This window comes from Oncorhynchus mykiss, chromosome 8 (assembly GCF_057628025.1).
Source record: "Oncorhynchus mykiss isolate SJ-2025 chromosome 8, ASM5762802v1, whole genome shotgun sequence".
Classification (NCBI taxonomy): domain Eukaryota; kingdom Metazoa; phylum Chordata; class Actinopteri; order Salmoniformes; family Salmonidae; genus Oncorhynchus; species Oncorhynchus mykiss.
In genome coordinates this window covers 82,009,797-82,026,230 of record NC_143029.1, presented here as the reverse complement: position 1 = coordinate 82,026,230, position 16,434 = coordinate 82,009,797, and the positions used below count along the sequence as shown (strand labels likewise).

Below are 16,434 nucleotides of genomic sequence, written 5' to 3'. Positions count from 1 at the left end.
GTTAGGGTCTAGCTAGCTGAGGGTGTGTTAGGGTCTAGCTAGCTGAGGATGTGTTAGGGTCTAGCTAGCTGAGGGTGTGTTCGGGTCTAGCTAGCTGAGGATGTGTTAGGGTCTAGCTAGCTGAGGATGTGTTAGGGTCTAGCTAGCTGAGGGTGTGTTTGGGTCTAGCTAGCTGAGTGTGTGTTAGGGTCTAGCTAGCTGAGGGTGTGTTAGGGTCTAGCTAGCTGAGGGTGTGTTAGGGTCTAGCTAGCTGAGTGTGTGTTAGGGTCTAGCTAGCTGAGGGTGTGTTCGGGTCTAGCTAGCTGAGGGTGTGTTAGGGTCTAGCTAGCTGAGGGTGTGTTAGGGTCTAGCTAGCTGAGTGTGTGTTAGGGTCTAGCTAGCTGAGGGTGTGTTAGGGTCTAGCTAGCTGAGGATGTGTTAGGGTCTAGCTAGCTGAGGATGTGTTAGGGTCTAGCTAGCTGAGGATGTGTTAGGGTCTAGCTAGCTGAGGGTGTGTTAGGGTCTAGCTAGCTGAGGGTGTGTTCGGGTCTAGCTAGCTGAGGGTGTGTTAGGGTCTAGCTAGCTGAGGGTGTGTTAGGGTCTAGCTAGCTGAGGATGTGTTAGGGTCTAGCTAGCTGAGGGTGTGTTAGGGTCTAGCTAGCTGAGGGTGTGTTAGGGTCTAGCTAGCTGAGGGTGTGTTAGGGTCTAGCTAGCTGAGGGTGTGTTAGGGTCTAGCTAGCTGAGGGTGTGTTAGGGTCTAGCTAGCTGAGGGTGTGTTAGGGTCTAGCTAGCTGAGGATGTGTTAGGGTCTAGCTAGCTGAGGGTGTGTTCGGGTCTAGCTAGCTGAGGATGTGTTAGGGTCTAGCTAGCTGAGGATGTGTTAGGGTCTAGCTAGCTGAGGGTGTGTTTGGGTCTAGCTAGCTGAGTGTGTGTTAGGGTCTAGCTAGCTGAGGGTGTGTTAGGGTCTAGCTAGCTGAGGGTGTGTTAGGGTCTAGCTAGCTGAGTGTGTGTTAGGGTCTAGCTAGCTGAGGGTGTGTTCGGGTCTAGCTAGCTGAGGGTGTGTTAGGGTCTAGCTAGCTGAGGGTGTGTTAGGGTCTAGCTAGCTGAGGGTGTGTTAGGGTCTAGCTAGCTGAGGGTGTGTTAGGGTCTAGCTAGCTGAGGATGTGTTAGGGTCTAGCTAGCTGAGGATGTGTTAGGGTCTAGCTAGCTGAGGATGTGTTAGGGTCTAGCTAGCTGAGGGTGTGTTAGGGTCTAGCTAGCTGAGGGTGTGTTCGGGTCTAGCTAGCTGAGGGTGTGTTAGGGTCTAGCTAGCTGAGTGTGTGTTAGGGTCTAGCTAGCTGAGGGTGTGTTAGGGTCTAGCTAGCTGAGGGTGTGTTAGGGTCTAGCTAGCTGAGGATGTGTTAGGGTCTAGCTAGCTGAGGATGTGTTAGGGTCTAGCTAGCTGAGGGTGTGTTAGGGTCTAGCTAGCTGAGGGTGTGTTCGGGTCTAGCTAGCTGAGGGTGTGTTCGGGTCTAGCTAGCTGAGGGTGTGTTAGGGTCTAGCTAGCTGAGGGTGTGTTAGGGTCTAGCTAGCTGAGGGTGTGTTAGGGTCTAGCTAGCTGAGGGTGTGTTAGGGTCTAGCTAGCTGAGGGTGTGTTAGGGTCTAGCCAGCTGAGGGTGTGTTAGGGTCCAGCAAACTGAGGGTGTGTTAGGGTCTAGCTAGTCGGGGTGTATTAGGGTCTGGATAGTCGAGGTGTGACAGGGTCTAACTAGTTAGGGTGTAGCTAGTCAGGGTGTGTTAGGTTCTAACTAGTCGGGGTGTTAGGATCTAACTAGTTAGCGTCTAGCTAGTCGGGGAGTGTTAGGGTCTAACTAGTCGGGGTGTGTCAGGGTCTAGCCAGTTGGGGCGTGTTAGGGTCTAACTAGTCAGGGTGTGTTAGGGTCTAGCTAGGCAGGGTGTGTTAGGGTCTAGCTAGTTAATGTCTAGCTAGTCATGGTGTGTTAGGGTCTAGCTAGTCATGGTGTGTTAGGGTCTAGCTAGTCATGGTGTGTTAGGGTCTAGCTAGTCAGGGTGTGTTAGGGTCTAGCTAGTCAGGGTGTGTTAGGGTCTAGCTAGTCAGGGCGTGTTAGGGTCTAGCTAGTCAGGGTGTGTTAGGGTCCAACTAGTCAGGGTGTGTTAAGGTCTAACTCTTCAGGGTGTGTTAGGGTCTAACTCTTCAGGGTGTGTTTGCGTTTAACTATTCGGGTGTGTTAGGCCTCTCCTCAGTTCTCCAGAAGTGTATAATTATGGTGCCCACTGTGTTGACATCACAGCACAGTTATCCTTCCATCTTCTCTTTCCCTCCACCTCTCTAGAGACAAATCATCATTAAGCCTTAGTTACAGCCAATCTCCATTCTATCACCTTGTCTTTCTATAGAACAGGTAACAACACCCCCCAACTTTTCCATCCATCAGAACACATATATATGTCTGTTCTGATGGACAAACTATTCGGCATCACTGTGCCTTCTTCCTGAAGAAGAAGTGAGGACGAAACATTGACTTACCCAATAAATGACTGGGAGTTTATATGTGAGTGTGTGACTCTCTTTATTTTTTATTCGCCGTTAGTCAGCACCTCCACAGAAAAAATCAATTCTGGGTGTGCGCCGGCTCGTGTTTTTTGTTCTGATGGAACAAACAACTTTTACAGGCTGTATCACTGCCTGGTATGGCAACCGCAGGGCTCTCCAGAGGGTGGTGCGGTCTGCCCAACGTATCATCGGGGGCAAACTACCTGCCCTCCATGACACCTACAGCATCCGATGTCACAGGAAGGCCAAAAAGATCATCAAGGACAATAACCACCCGAGCCACTGCCTGTTCACCCCGCTATCATCCAGAAGGCGAGGTCAGTACAGGTGCATTAAAGAGACTGAAAAACAGCTTCCATCTCAATAGCCACCACTAGGCGGCTTCCACCCGGTTACGTAACCCTGCCCCTTAGAGGCTGCTGCCCCATAAACATAAACTTGGAATCACTGGTCACTTTAATAATGGTTACATACTGCTTTACTCATCTCATATCTACAATTGAAGTCAGAAGTTTAAAGTCATTAAAAATGTGTTTTTTCAACCACTCCACAAATTTCTTGTTAACAAACTATAGTTTTGGCAAGTCGGTTAGGACATCTACTGTGTGCATGACACAAGTTTTTTCCAACAATTGTTTACAGACAGATTATTTCACTTATAATTCACTGTATCACAATTCCAGTGGGTCAGAAGTTTACATACACTAATTTGATTGTGCATTTAAACAGCTTGGAAAATTCCCGAAAATTAAGTCATGGATTTAAAAGCATCTGATTTGAGTCAATTGGAGCTGTACCTGTGGATGTATTTCAATGTCTACCTTCAAACTTAGTGCCTCTTTGCTTGACATCATGGGAAAATCTAAAGAAATCAGACAAGGCCTCAGAAAATATTTTGTAGACATCCACAAGTCTGGTTCATCCTTGGGAGCAACTTCCAAATGCCTGAAGGTACCACATTAATCTGTACAAACAATAGTACGCAAGTATAAACACCATGGGACCACACAGCCGTCATACCGCTCAGGAAGGAGACGTGTTCTGTCTCCTAGAGATGAACGTACTTTGGTACGAAAAGTGAAAATCAATCCCAGAACAACAGCAAAGCCCCTTGGGAAGATTCTGGAGGAAACAGGTACAAAAGTATCTATATCCACAGTAAAACGAGTCCTATATCAACACAACCTGAAAGGCCGCTCAGCAAGGAAGAAGCCTCTGCTCCAAAACCGCCATAAAAAAAGCCAGACTACGGTTTATAACTGCACATGGGGACAACGATCGTAGTTTTTGGAGAAATGTCCTCTGGTCTGATGAAACAAAAATAGAACTGTTTGGCCATAATGACCATCGTTATGTTTGGAGGAAAAAGGGGGAGGCTTGCAAGCCGAAGAACACCATCCCAACCATGAAGCACGGGAGTGGCAGCATCATGTTTTGGGAGTGCTTTGCTGCAGGAGGGACTGGTGCACTTCACAAAATAGATGGCATCATGAGGCAGGAAAATTATGTCGATATATTGAAGCAACATCTCAAGACATCAGTCAGGAAGTTAAAGCTTGGTCGCAAATGGGTCTTCCAAATGGACAATGACGACAAGAATTCTTCCAAAGTTGTGGCAAAATGGATAAGGACAACAAAGTCAAGGTATTGGAGTGTCCATCACAAAGCCCTGACCTCAATCCCTTAGCAAATTTGTGGGCAGAACTGAAAAAGCGTGTGCATGCAAGGAGGCCTACAAACCTGACTCAGTTACACCAGCTCTGTCAGGAGGAATGGGCCACAATTCACCCAACTTATTGTGGGAAGCTTGTGAAAGGTTACCCGAAACGTTTGACCCAAGTTAAACAATTTAAAGGCAATGCTACCAAATACTAATTGAGTGTATGTAAACTTCTGACCGACTGGGAATGTGATGAAAGAAATAAAGGCTGAAATAAACAATTCTTCACATTCTTAAAATAAAGTGGTGAGCCTAACTGACCTAAGACAGAGAATTTCTACTAGGATTAAATGTCAGGAATTGTGAAAAACAGAGTTTTAATGTATTTGGCTAAGGTGTATGTAAACTTCTGACTTCAACTGTATTCTATTCTACTGTATTTAGTCAATGCAACTCCGACGTTGCTCATCCTAATATTTATATATTCCTTAATTCCATTCTTTACTTTTAGATTTGTGTGTATTGTTGTGAATTGTTAGATATTGCTGCACTGTTGGAGCTACGAACACAAGCATTTCGCTATACCCGCAATAACATCTGCTAAACATGTGTATGAGACAAATAACATTTTGATTTGTTCTCCCTGGCTGGGCTTCATGCCTGGTAGAGGGGCACCACTCTGTTGATGGCCTGCCGGCATATGGGGCAGATGGCCTGAGGCAGGGCCTGGTAGCAGCTGTAGCAGCAGCACACGTGCCCACAGTCCAGTAGCACACAGCTACGGAGCTGGGTCAGGCAGATCACACAGTCATTCTCCAGGGGCGTCTCCTGCTCCCTAGACCCCTGTTGTGTAGCCCCAGACCCCCCGGCGCCCAGTGTCTCAAACTCCCTCTTCAGACGTTCCTGTTCCCAGCAGACCCTCAGGCTGCGGTAGTAGCGGCAGCCCACCCAGAGGAGGACGGCGGCCCCAGCCAGGGCGAACACAGAGGCCAGGACCCGCCAGACCACCGCCTGGTCTTCCTGCTCCAGCCGCAGGGTCTCAAAGTCTGCTGTGCTTAGGAAGTACTCTGAGCCGTCGGTGGGCGGGCGGAGCTTCAGCACCCGGTCCGTGTCCAGGATGAGCTCGCCTACACCTGTAAGAGTAGCGCCAACCTGGAAATACAGACAGACACAAATCAGTCAGGATTATTCATGCTCTTTGGAGCACTATTCAGGGGCAATAGTGGTGACCTCATCCTAAACACAATGGAACGTTTTGGGATGTTATTGTGGAATTTTAGGATTGAAGATGTAACAGGTAATTTATCGGTGGTAAAATGATCAAACCAAACTAAATCTCACCTTGAGCATTTCCTCAGTCTCCAGCTGGCCTTTGGGCTTCTCTCCACTGAGGTAATGTCCGACGATGTCGGTGAAACCGTAGGTGGCCTGGTGGAACTTCTCATGGAGGATCTCCATCTTCAGCTCTGAGGCCTCCAGGGGACACAGCACCCTCACGTTGGCCTGGTCCGACCCCACCAGGCTGAAGGGCACAGTATTCACTCTCTGGTGCAGCACGCACTCACTGTCCATCCTACACAGGAAAGGGGGGGCACAGTGAGTAAGGTGTTTTGTGTGGTGATATGACAGGTTATAATTAGTGATGTATATCTGCTGAGACTAAATGTCAGATGCTCCTTGTCATATTACAGTTGATAACAAAATGAGGATACAGATTAAACTAGTCTTTCACATGATATGTGGAGTGTCAGTCAAGAGTGTTTCTACCAGGTGTGGGCCAGGCTGTTCCACACCAGCTTGTGTTCCCTCAGCATGAGTTTCTGCACTACCCCTACGCTGCCTTCCTGGTACTGACTCCTTAGAGGCTCCCCCACAGGCTGCACTGCTCCTATACAGACACACATACACACACATACACACACATACACACACATACACACACACACACACACACACACACACACACAATGGATAGAGCCATTAATTACACTAATTACGTAGGTGAGAGAGAATAGGTTTCACTCAATATCATAATAATATGATCATAGTGATACATTCAGAAATGTTACCCATTCACACAAATAACTTCACCTTCGATGACAACATACTGCAGACACTTTCCTGGTGTCACATTCAAAAGGTCTGCCAGTTTCCCATCCAAATTAATGTGGGGTGCCTCCTGAAACAACAAGCAAAAAGAAAAGCCTGTCATTCCTATGAAAATTCTCATGTCTCCTAAAAAAATCATGGTTTTGCACTCTGTTCACAATGTTATTCAATCCGGATTGCGGAAGATCCTTGTTATAGCGCAATTGAAATGTAAAGGTCATTTCCTTTTGAGCCGACATATGCAGCGTGTAGCCTACCGTGAATGCAGTCTCTGCGAACGCTGAAACATTGCCTTTAAAATTTTGATTGTGCTTTTGCGTGGATCTTCAGCGATACGGATTGAATCTAGGCCGTAGTCTGAAGGAATAGAGACAGGGCAGGCTACTAACATTGAGCTTGTCCACCGATTTCCTCTTTTTCCTGTAGATGTAGAAGAAGAGGCCTGATATGGCCAAGCTGGTGCCTAGACACAGCCCCTCCACCGTCCTCACTGGAAACTCCTCCATCCCCCCAACACACTCTCCACACGGTCTCTTCTCACCTCCCTTGTAATAGGGCTACAGTACAGAAACAGACTGCCAAACATGTGATGTAATATGAAGGAGGTTCTTTAGCATGAATGCAAGATGCCCACGCATCACTCTGACAAGCTGCAATTAAATCCGCAGCTGCCGGATTCTCTTTGAGATTTTCAGTGAAATGCTTGAAAATGTCTATAATTTTCTGTAGGACATCAAAGTGGCACAAGGCTGGTTGCTATTTCTGTTCAGCACTTTGACAGTAAACTGAATTAGGCTACTCAGAATACAAAGAGTCACAAAATGTTGGGTTATTCACATATGATAGGTTATATAACCCAAACTTTACAGTCTAAGAAACTTGATCTCAAACAATTCTAGTATTACACTGATTCAGTCAGATAAATTATGACTATTTACATATTCACTGCCTTCACCCACAAGCACAACAAAGTTGAAAAGTTTTATTTCATTGATGATTTACAAAATCGGTAGGTGGCATTTTTTAGCTTTTTTTTTTATATAAAAGGGGTAACGTTACCTATCTCTTTCTAGATGTTTTATGTAATATGATGACAGTGTTTGAATTCAAATACCAATTACTGACTTAGGTGATTAGCTAATACAATTATAGGGTTGACCATGTTATTTTGGGCCAAGCTAACTAATTAGAACAACCGGTAGTTTAAATACATATGACCCAGTAAAGCCATTTCTCTGATGTAACGTTAGCCGAAACAGATCTACATGTAACGAAATATCTCGTTGAACATTGACATTATGCTATCTAATATAGCTAGCTACTTATAAATAATAAAAGTACAAATTAAAGTTGATGGCTGGCTCACTGAGAGGCTAGAAATAAACATTACACAGTTGGTTAGCAAATGTTTAGTTAGCTGGAAAACCTGCCATTGACCTTTAAAACATCTTATTTGATTAGTCATAAATGTGGTCTATGTCCGCAATAGTCAGACCATAACATGACAATAGTATTTGTGCACTCTTCTGCAACGGTCAATACATCAAATTGAACTTAATCAATCAGTATTGTCATTTTTTACCTTTGAAACCGCTCAAGTTATCATCCCCGGAAGAATGGCTATTTTTGTTTTGGTCATATGACATGTACCACTTCCTTGAAGCCACCATGCATCTTCGGGTGAAGCTTTCCTGAATCATGTGACGGGGTACTTATAAGTCCTGTCACATATTGTCAGTTATTTTATTTTTTTTAACATAAAAAAAAGCATATTTGGTACTGTCTTTGGTCGAGTTGCGGTGACACGTAGCTAGCTAGCTGCGTCGAAATGGCAGGAGGTGTGAGGAAAAAGTCGTCCCCTGGTCCACGGTCTAGAGCGTGGGCGCCACTTCGTACACTATGGCAGGATAAACATTTGATCTTATTCAAGGCAGAGTACACAATACTGGTCGCCTCTGTTCTGTGGTTCCTGGAGATCGGAATAAACATATGGGTCATCCAAAAAGTTGCATGTAAGTACTAGTAGCATGCTAGCAGTTTAGCTAGTTAGCTTGCCCCTGCATTGCAATGAACGTAGCTCGCTAGCTAACAGCTAGTGTTTGTCAGCTAGCTTCTGTAGTGCCACTTGTTAAAGTGAATTTACAGCCACAGCGTGATTACCCCCTTCCTAGTGATGATGTTGCCTAGTATGAATGAAATATGTTTTCAAAAGTTGTGCCAATTTCTGTTGCCAGCACAAGAATGTGTAAGATAGACAACCAGGAATTTGAAAGCAACAATGGTAGTTTGTTAATCTAGTCTACTGAACTTTTGACATAGTTCCTGCAATTTCCCTCTTGTTTATTATTTTTTTCTTAGCACTAACATTAGTTGCTGCTGATTGTTCTGTCACCTGATTATTTAGGTACCTTCCACAAGTTATTGCAAATGCCACCTGTCACTCATTGGTGAATGTCTTCTCATGCAGACACAGAGATCGACTGGCAGGCGTATATGGATGAGGTAGAGGGAGTCATCAACGGCACCTACGACTACACCCAGCTCAAAGGAGGCACAGGCCCGCTGGTGTAAGTTCCACTAACCTATTTGTGCTGGCACTTTATAAGTTAAGGAACCAGGATCCAGGACCAGGATTGGCCTTCATCACTGAACCCCATGACAAATCATTACAACTGTGTGTGTGTTTGTGTACCTGCAGTGTGACATTTCTTAACTTGAACAAAATCAGTCTTGAAACTGACTTCCGGAAACTACCATTCCAGATACCCAGCAGGATTTGTGTACACTTTCACAGCGCTGTATTACATCACCAACCACGGGGTGAATATTCGCCTGGCCCAGTACCTGTTTGCTGTTTTCTACCTGCTCACCCTGCTGCTCGTCTTCAGGATCTACCACCGCACCCAGAAGGTCAGCTAGGTCTAAATAGTTACCCAGAGAACAGTCTTTATCTACAATTTGCTCTCTCAATATTAGAGTATCAAGTCCCAACTTAATTATGTTACTTAAACGAGTTTGAACTGGAATATTCAGTTTCCTATGACAATCTCTGCATGAGAAAATCCTGCACTGTAAAAGGCTATTCACTTTTCTTTAGATGCCTGCCTGTCTGTTTGTCTGCCCTCTCCAGAATCCTCATTCACAAAACATTCTGAAGTTATTTTCTTAGAAAATCATTAAATCTTAAGATATTGTTGAAAAATTGCACTTACAAACTATCTTATGAACTTATTTTTATTTTCTTAAGAAGCTTAAGTTTTTGCGTAAGAAGTGTTTTGTGAATCTGGGCCCAGGTTCCTCCCTACGTATTCTTCTTTGTGTGCTGTGCCTCCTACCGGATACACTCCATCTTTGTCCTGCGTCTTTTCAACGACCCTGTAGCCATGATGATGTTGTTCGGGGCTGTCAATCTGTTCCTGGACGGCCGCTGGGCTCTGGGCTGTGGCCTCTACAGGCAAGTATGAACCCTGGACAACTGGAGCCTATCTCAGCTTAGTTCCACCTGGATCAGATCAGTTCAAGTTTAGCTTGGTTCAGTTCAGTGTGGGCAAATATGGCTGCTTTTTATAGAGGCAACCCAATTCTGATCTTTCTTTCACTAATTGGTCTTTTGAACAGTCAGATCAGCTCTTTTGCCAACAATAGGGCAAAAGATCAGAATTTGGCTGCCTGTCTAAATGCAGGCTATGGGACACAATAGCCCTCTTAATTCAGATTGGCAGAACTGAGTTGCCCAACTCAACATCTATGGCTACGTTGTCCCGTCACATGATGAATGACAACTTCCTCTCCCTTTGTTGTGGACAGTTTAGCAGTGTCTGTGAAGATGAATGTGCTCCTGTTTGCCCCGGGCCTCCTCTTCCTCCTGCTGTCTGAGTTTGGCCTGATGAGGGCCATACCCAAGCTCTCTCTCTGTGCTGCCATCCAGGTTAGGACCTCCTTCATCTGATTTAACTGTTACATTTCGATTTTAGACACAGATGCATGTCGTAGAATTGACTATCTTTAAATGTGAAGACTATATATTATCAAATCAATTTTTTATGTGTAATTATTCCGTAATTCAACGGATCACGGAATAGGAATTAACTAGGAAGTTGAGGCACCATGGGAAAATGTTGTTTATAGAGTGTCAATTTCCCAAATATAAAACTCTTCAGATATTTTAATACCTTATTTATTAGTCACTTATTCATGTATTATTACCTCATCAGTCTCATTCCTGAATGTCGCAAACCCTTGGATATCTGCACGAACCCTAACACAGATCATGAATCAGCGATATAGAAATTGGCTTAATTATTTATTTACTAAGTAACTTACTCACAGAATTACATAAACACACACACATAGGTTACTGACATGATAGAAATGTCCCTAGTGGGCTAAGCTGATATGCCGGCTTGGTAGACAAAGGAAAGGGGTGGGGTCAGTTCGAGAGTGGGAAACTCAGAGGATTCACTGTAATACAGTGGAGAACTACGCTCATGAAATGCTAATACTTCTAACATGAACAGCCGCTTATTTGAAAATAAATTGCAGTTGACATATTTACGAGTGTATGCCTTTGCTGTCCCTCTCTGCGATCGCCGGTCCGTCTGATGGATAGTCGACAGGAAGCCTCTGGTTTGTCCACCAGAGATCAAAGTCTGTCGGAGTTGTAGGTTGTTATAATGGGTACTTCAGAGTACCATTTGGAAATGTTCGTAGATCGGATGCATTTAACAGACTAAAGTATTTATAAACAGCTGCAGCCTGAATAATTGGTATTTTAATTTGTAGATTTATTCACCCTTTCAACATGTAACGACAGCTCCTTGTTTTCTGATCTTGTCCTCTGGTAGAGTTGTGGTTTAAATCACTTCACACACCAGCGTTTGGTTTCTAGAGCGATAGCCATTCCAACGTGGGGACCTTGTCCCTGTGTTCTCTTGACTAGAGTTTGTAGATTTCTTAACCATTCGAGGCGGCCGGCTTACCGTAGGTCTCTTTGGCAGAGTTGCCAACCATTTCAACATGTAGCTACCACTTCATGTTTTCTGATCTAATGTAAATTTGGTTGGAAGTGGCTTTTATACTAGAGTAGAAAAGGGGGAGTTCCATGATGTAATGTCTGGGCTCACGGTATACACCCAAAAGGGCCACGTCGTGACATGTTTCTTGTCTCCAGAGTTCCATCCCATCTCCACATTGTGAGGACAATCAGGTTTTTCCTACTCTATTTCCATTCTGTTCATTGTCCATCTTTACTCCACCTCCCCGCACTTCTCTCCCTATCACAGATATTGTTGGGCCTACCCTTCCTGATGGAGAATCCCATTGGCTATATGACCCGGGCCTTTGACTTGGGTCGTCAGTTTATGTTCAAGTGGACAGTGAACTGGCGCTTCCTGCCTGAGTGGCTTTTCCTAAGTCGCTACTTCCATCTGGTGCTCCTGGCTGCCCACCTGCTAGCCCTGCTACTGTTTGCCCTGCGTCGCTGGAAGAGGTGAGAGATGTGGCTACTGGGGTTATCACTAGGATTAGATATTTTCATGGTCAGGATGAAATTATTGGCCACTAGTGTAGCCTAAAATGAACCACACAGCCTAACTGACAAGCACACCAATGCTTGAGTCTGGCTATCTCTGCTTTTTGTTGTTACTGGACATGCTTTCTGATTTTATTAAACCAACTCATTTTCCCCTCAGGCCTGGAGAGAGCATCATGGATCTGCTGAAGGAGCCAGCCAAGCGAGTCATCCCTGCCCAGAAACTCACCTCAGATCATATCCTTTCCTCAGTCTGTGTCTCTGGAGCCATGAGTAGAAACACTGTACCATTGTGGTGTTTTCTATATCTCTAACTCTTATCTTTCTATGGCCATAATGTACCAGGGTCTAATATATCACTAAAGAGGGTTATTAGTGGGTTAAAGTGTTCCAAAAGCCAATTATATTAGACCTTAACAGCCGATCACAGATGGTGCTGATCCTCTTCACGTCTAACTTCATCGGCATGTGCTTCAGCCGCTCGCTGCACTACCAGTTCTACGTCTGGTACTTCCACACCCTACCTTTCCTTCTCTGGAGCGGAGGAGTCAAGAAGCTGGCTCACCTACTCAGGTAAGAGGGGACGGGACATACCTTTGGCTACAATGTTGGGAGCAGAATTAGGAACCATAAAATATGAGCCTAGATGGGTCAAATGGGTCAAAATACCTGTTATTGTCACTGTGTTCTTCTGTTATGTCTAACGTGGTGTTTCTGTGGACAGGGTTTTGATCCTTGGCCTGGTGGAGCTGTCGTGGAACACCTACCCTTCTACTACACACAGTTCAGCAGCCCTCCATGTCTGTCATCTCATCATGCTGCTCTCCCTGTGGTTCGTCCCCGGGGTAGAGGAGAAGACCAAGAGCAAGTGAGCTTTTCCCCTAGGAAACCCTCCTGTCGTAGGGGTCTGGTCGACCATCTCCACCCTGCTCTCACCCCAGGCTGGTTCTCACCACGTCTTGCCCATCTCGCTGTAGCTCTGTGCTAATGTATAGCGTAACGTACAGGTGGGAGAAGGTACAGCGTGAGACTGTATGTGGAAGGTTCGTGGGGTGGGAGGAGGCCCGAAAACAATTAGGATTCTCAGGTTAAAGAATTAAATCTAATTTAGGTGGGAGTCTAGTGTGGGAGTCTCGTTGTGAGGAGAAATGCTGAATGCTTTGCTGTGTTGTTGATAAGACATCTTTAAGTAAGGGTCTCTTACTTCCAGTATGTATTTTTTATGGAGAAACTGCCTTTAGCCCATTTGTCCTGTTAAGTAGAGTCAAACTGTTAGTACAGTAGTTCCTCATCCTGGCAATCAGCTGGTCTGAACTTCTGTTACTGGACTATTTGTTGATGTAAACATCCTGGTTTGCTGTAGCTCAGCAATGCCAAGATAGTGGGTTCGATTCCAGGGACCACCCATGTGTAAAAAATATTTTTTTAAATGTATGCATGACTCAGTTCATTTGGATGAAAGCATCTGCTAAATGGCATATTATATTAAAGATGGTTTCTATGTTTTTTTAATGAAGCTTTAAATTGGTACCACCCATTGGGCACAATAGGAATGATGTAGCCTAGCTACCACAAGGCTTACTATAGGCTAATACATAATAAATGGCATTTCATATAACAATATGACCATGCAAAACTAAGCTGTTGACAATCAAGGTTCTGTCGATTTGTTAAAACCAAAATTCTAATAGTTTGGTTTTCAGTGTGCAGTAGACTAAATAGAAGGTCAGTTTCCCGCACCTAGATTACGCCTTCTTGTCAACACGCACTGAAGTTATTTTAGTCTAAGAATAGAGGTAGTTCAGTGAGCTAATGTTGATATTTTGGTGAACTGTCCCTTTTAATATGAATACCGAACTGTACCTTTTTAAGTATGAACTCTTTTAATGTGCTGCCATAGATTATGTGTAGCGTAGTTTAATGTTCATATTTGTTTGCTGATATACAGTTGGAGTCAGTTTACATACACTTAGGTTGGAGTCATTAACTCGTTTTTCAACCACTCCACACATTTCTTGTTAACAAACTCAAGACATCTACTTTGTGCATGACACAAGTAATTTTTCCAACAATTGTTTACAGACAGATCTGTACAAACAATAGTACGCAAGTATAAACACCATGGGACCACGCAGCTGTCATACCGCTCAGGAAGGAGACGAATTCTATCTCCTAGAGATGAACATACTTTGGTGCCAAAAGTGCAAATCAATCCCAGAACAACAGCAAAGGACCTTGTGAAGATGCTGGAGGAAACGGGTACAAAAGTATCTATATCCAGTAAAACTAGTCCTATATCGACATAACCTGAAAGGCCGCTCAGCAAGGAAGAAGACACTGCTCCAAAACCGGCATAAAAAAGCAAGACTACGGTTTGCAACTGCACACGGGGACAAAGATTGTACTTTTTTGAAAAATGTCCTCTGGTCTGATGAAACAAAATAGACCTGTTTGGCCATAATGACCATCGTTATGTTTGGAGGAAAAAGGGGGAGGCTTGCAACCTGAAGAACACCATCCCAGCCTTGAAGCACGGTGGTGGCAGCATCATGTTGTGGGGGTGCTTTTCTGCAGGAGGGACTGGTGCACTTCACAAAATAGATGGCATCATGAGGAGGGAAATTTTGTGGATATATTGAAGCAACATCTCAAGACATCAGCCAGGAAGTTAATGCTTAGTTGAAAATGGGTCTTCCAAATGGCAAATCTTCTGAAGTTGTGGCAAAATAGCTTAAGGTCAACAAAGTGAAGATATCGGAGTGGCCATCACAAAGCTGTGTCAGGAGGAATGGGCCAAAATTCACCCAACTTATTGTGGGAAGCTTGTGGAAGGCTACCTGAAGCGTTTGACCCAAGTTAAATATTTTAAAGGCAATGCTACCAAATACTAATTGTGTTTATGTAAACTTCTGACCCACTGGGAATGTGATGAAATAAATAAAAGCTGAAATAAATTATTCTCTACTATTATTCTGACATTTCACATTCTTAAAATAAAGTGGTGATCCTAACTGACCTAAGACAGGGAATTTTTACTAGGATTAAATGTCAGGAATTGGTAAAAACTGAGTTGAAATGTATTTGGCCAAGGTGTATGTAAACTTCTGACTTTAACTGTATGTTTTGATTTGCATGAGTGTTTGTGTTACAGAGATTGGAGATTTATTCTGTTGATAAAGAGAAAATAAAATGTGTAAAGAAATGAGAATGGAATGTATTTCAGTCAGTCATTTGATTCTACACTTTAATGCAAGTTAGACATACTGCCTAGTTAATAGGTAATTCAGCTCAGATTTATTTGAGCAGTAACTCAAATAAACTAAAAAAAAAGTTAAACTTCAGAGATTATTTATCTAATTCAATGGCTTTAAAATTATATTTGAACTGGTAAATATGGCATTAGATTTGTAGACAGGGCACAAAGGCATTAGTAACAGACACCGGAGCTGTAAATATCATTTTTCAACCGAACCTAACTAAAATTTAAGGTGGGAATCCCACCAAAGTTATGGTAGGAGAAACACTGGTGACATGTTTCTATGGATTAATCGTCACTACCATCACTTCACATGTGGTGAAAGTAGTTCCACAGATTGTGGAGGTTTTAACATGGTGACTGTATGTGGTGACATGTTGGGATTGTAGCAGAGCATGTTGAGCTGGCTGTTCTCATCCCAGTAGCAGAGCAGCAGGAACAGCTGCCTGGCATGTCCAACCCCCCCCGCACCTGAGAGGGAGGCATATACTCTAACAAAATAAGGTGCTATCTAGGACCTAAAAAAGTTATTTGGCTGTACCTGTAGGTGAACCCTTTGAAGGACCCTTTTTGGATCCATGTAGATCCCTCTCCACAACAGGTGCTACAAAAGGGGTCTCTACCTGGAACCAAAAAGGGTTGTCCTATAGGGACAGCCAAAGAACCCTTTTAAAGGGTATAGATGAACAACAACATTATGAATGTGCATATAGAGTGATGGAGTGGTCCAAGTGGTTGAAGGGTTCGATTTAACATTTAGCCAATGTAATGGCACATACTGCTGTCGCAAGAATTCCGGCTGCAGGGGGAGGCAGGAGTTTCCCAGACAGGGACGATACAACAAAACAAAATGGCTATTACAAGAACTGGAGTTAATTATTGTAAGTAAATGTGTTCCCTGTCAGGTATTTTAAATGTCTGTAATGTCTACTTGTTAAAAGTCTTGATAAATGTTTGTATTGTAGGTTTATGACAGACTGTAGTTCTACTGTGTTGTAGGTTTATGACAGACTGTAATTCTACTGTGTTGTAGGTTTATGACAGACTGTAATTCTACTGTGTTGTAGGTTTATGACAGACTGTAATTCTACTGTGTTGTAGGTTTATGACAGACTAATTCTACTGTGTTGTAGGTTTATGACAGACTGTAATTCTACTGTGTTGTAGGTTTATGACAGACTGTAATTCTACTGTGTTGTAGGTTTATGACAGACTGTAATTCTACTGTGTTGTAGGTTTATGACAGACTGTAATTCTACCGTGTTGTAGGTTTATGACAGACTGTAATTCTACTGTATTGTAGGTTTATGACAAACTGTAATTCTACTGTATTGTAGGTTTATGAC

The 16,434-nt window shown here is 43.7% G+C and overlaps 2 protein-coding genes across 4 annotated transcripts; one reads left to right on the top strand and one right to left on the bottom strand.

Moving 5' to 3' along the window:
* Window positions 1-2,532: 2,532 nt before the first annotated feature.
* LOC110530734 (mitochondrial ubiquitin ligase activator of nfkb 1-A) lies at window positions 2,533-8,170 on the bottom strand. Of its 3 annotated transcripts, none has more exons than XM_021613989.3 (6): window positions 7,885-8,170; window positions 6,692-6,877; window positions 6,285-6,372; window positions 5,961-6,081; window positions 5,535-5,766; window positions 2,533-5,345 (listed from the first exon to the last, which is right to left on the bottom strand). In XM_021613989.3, exons 2-6 carry the CDS (start codon window positions 6,806-6,808, stop codon window positions 4,848-4,850), a joined length of 1,056 nt encoding a protein of 351 aa, XP_021469664.3. In that variant the 5' UTR covers window positions 6,809-6,877; window positions 7,885-8,170; the 3' UTR covers window positions 2,533-4,847. The 3 variants fall into 3 exon arrangements, with proteins under 3 accessions (XP_021469664.3, XP_021469662.3, XP_090038920.1); XM_021613987.3 differs by having other exon boundaries at window positions 6,692-6,847; window positions 7,885-8,145; XM_090182794.1 differs by having other exon boundaries at window positions 6,692-6,859; window positions 7,885-8,144.
* alg3 (ALG3 alpha-1,3- mannosyltransferase) lies at window positions 8,131-15,040 on the top strand. The gene is made up of 9 exons (XM_090182792.1): window positions 8,131-8,314; window positions 8,770-8,869; window positions 9,065-9,212; window positions 9,596-9,756; window positions 10,110-10,230; window positions 11,585-11,790; window positions 11,993-12,070; window positions 12,262-12,405; window positions 12,557-15,040. The coding sequence occupies exons 1-9, from the start codon at window positions 8,131-8,133 to the stop codon at window positions 12,702-12,704; spliced, it is 1,290 nt and encodes a 429-aa protein (XP_090038918.1). The 3' UTR covers window positions 12,705-15,040.
* The last annotated feature ends 1,394 nt before the right edge of the window (window positions 15,041-16,434 follow it).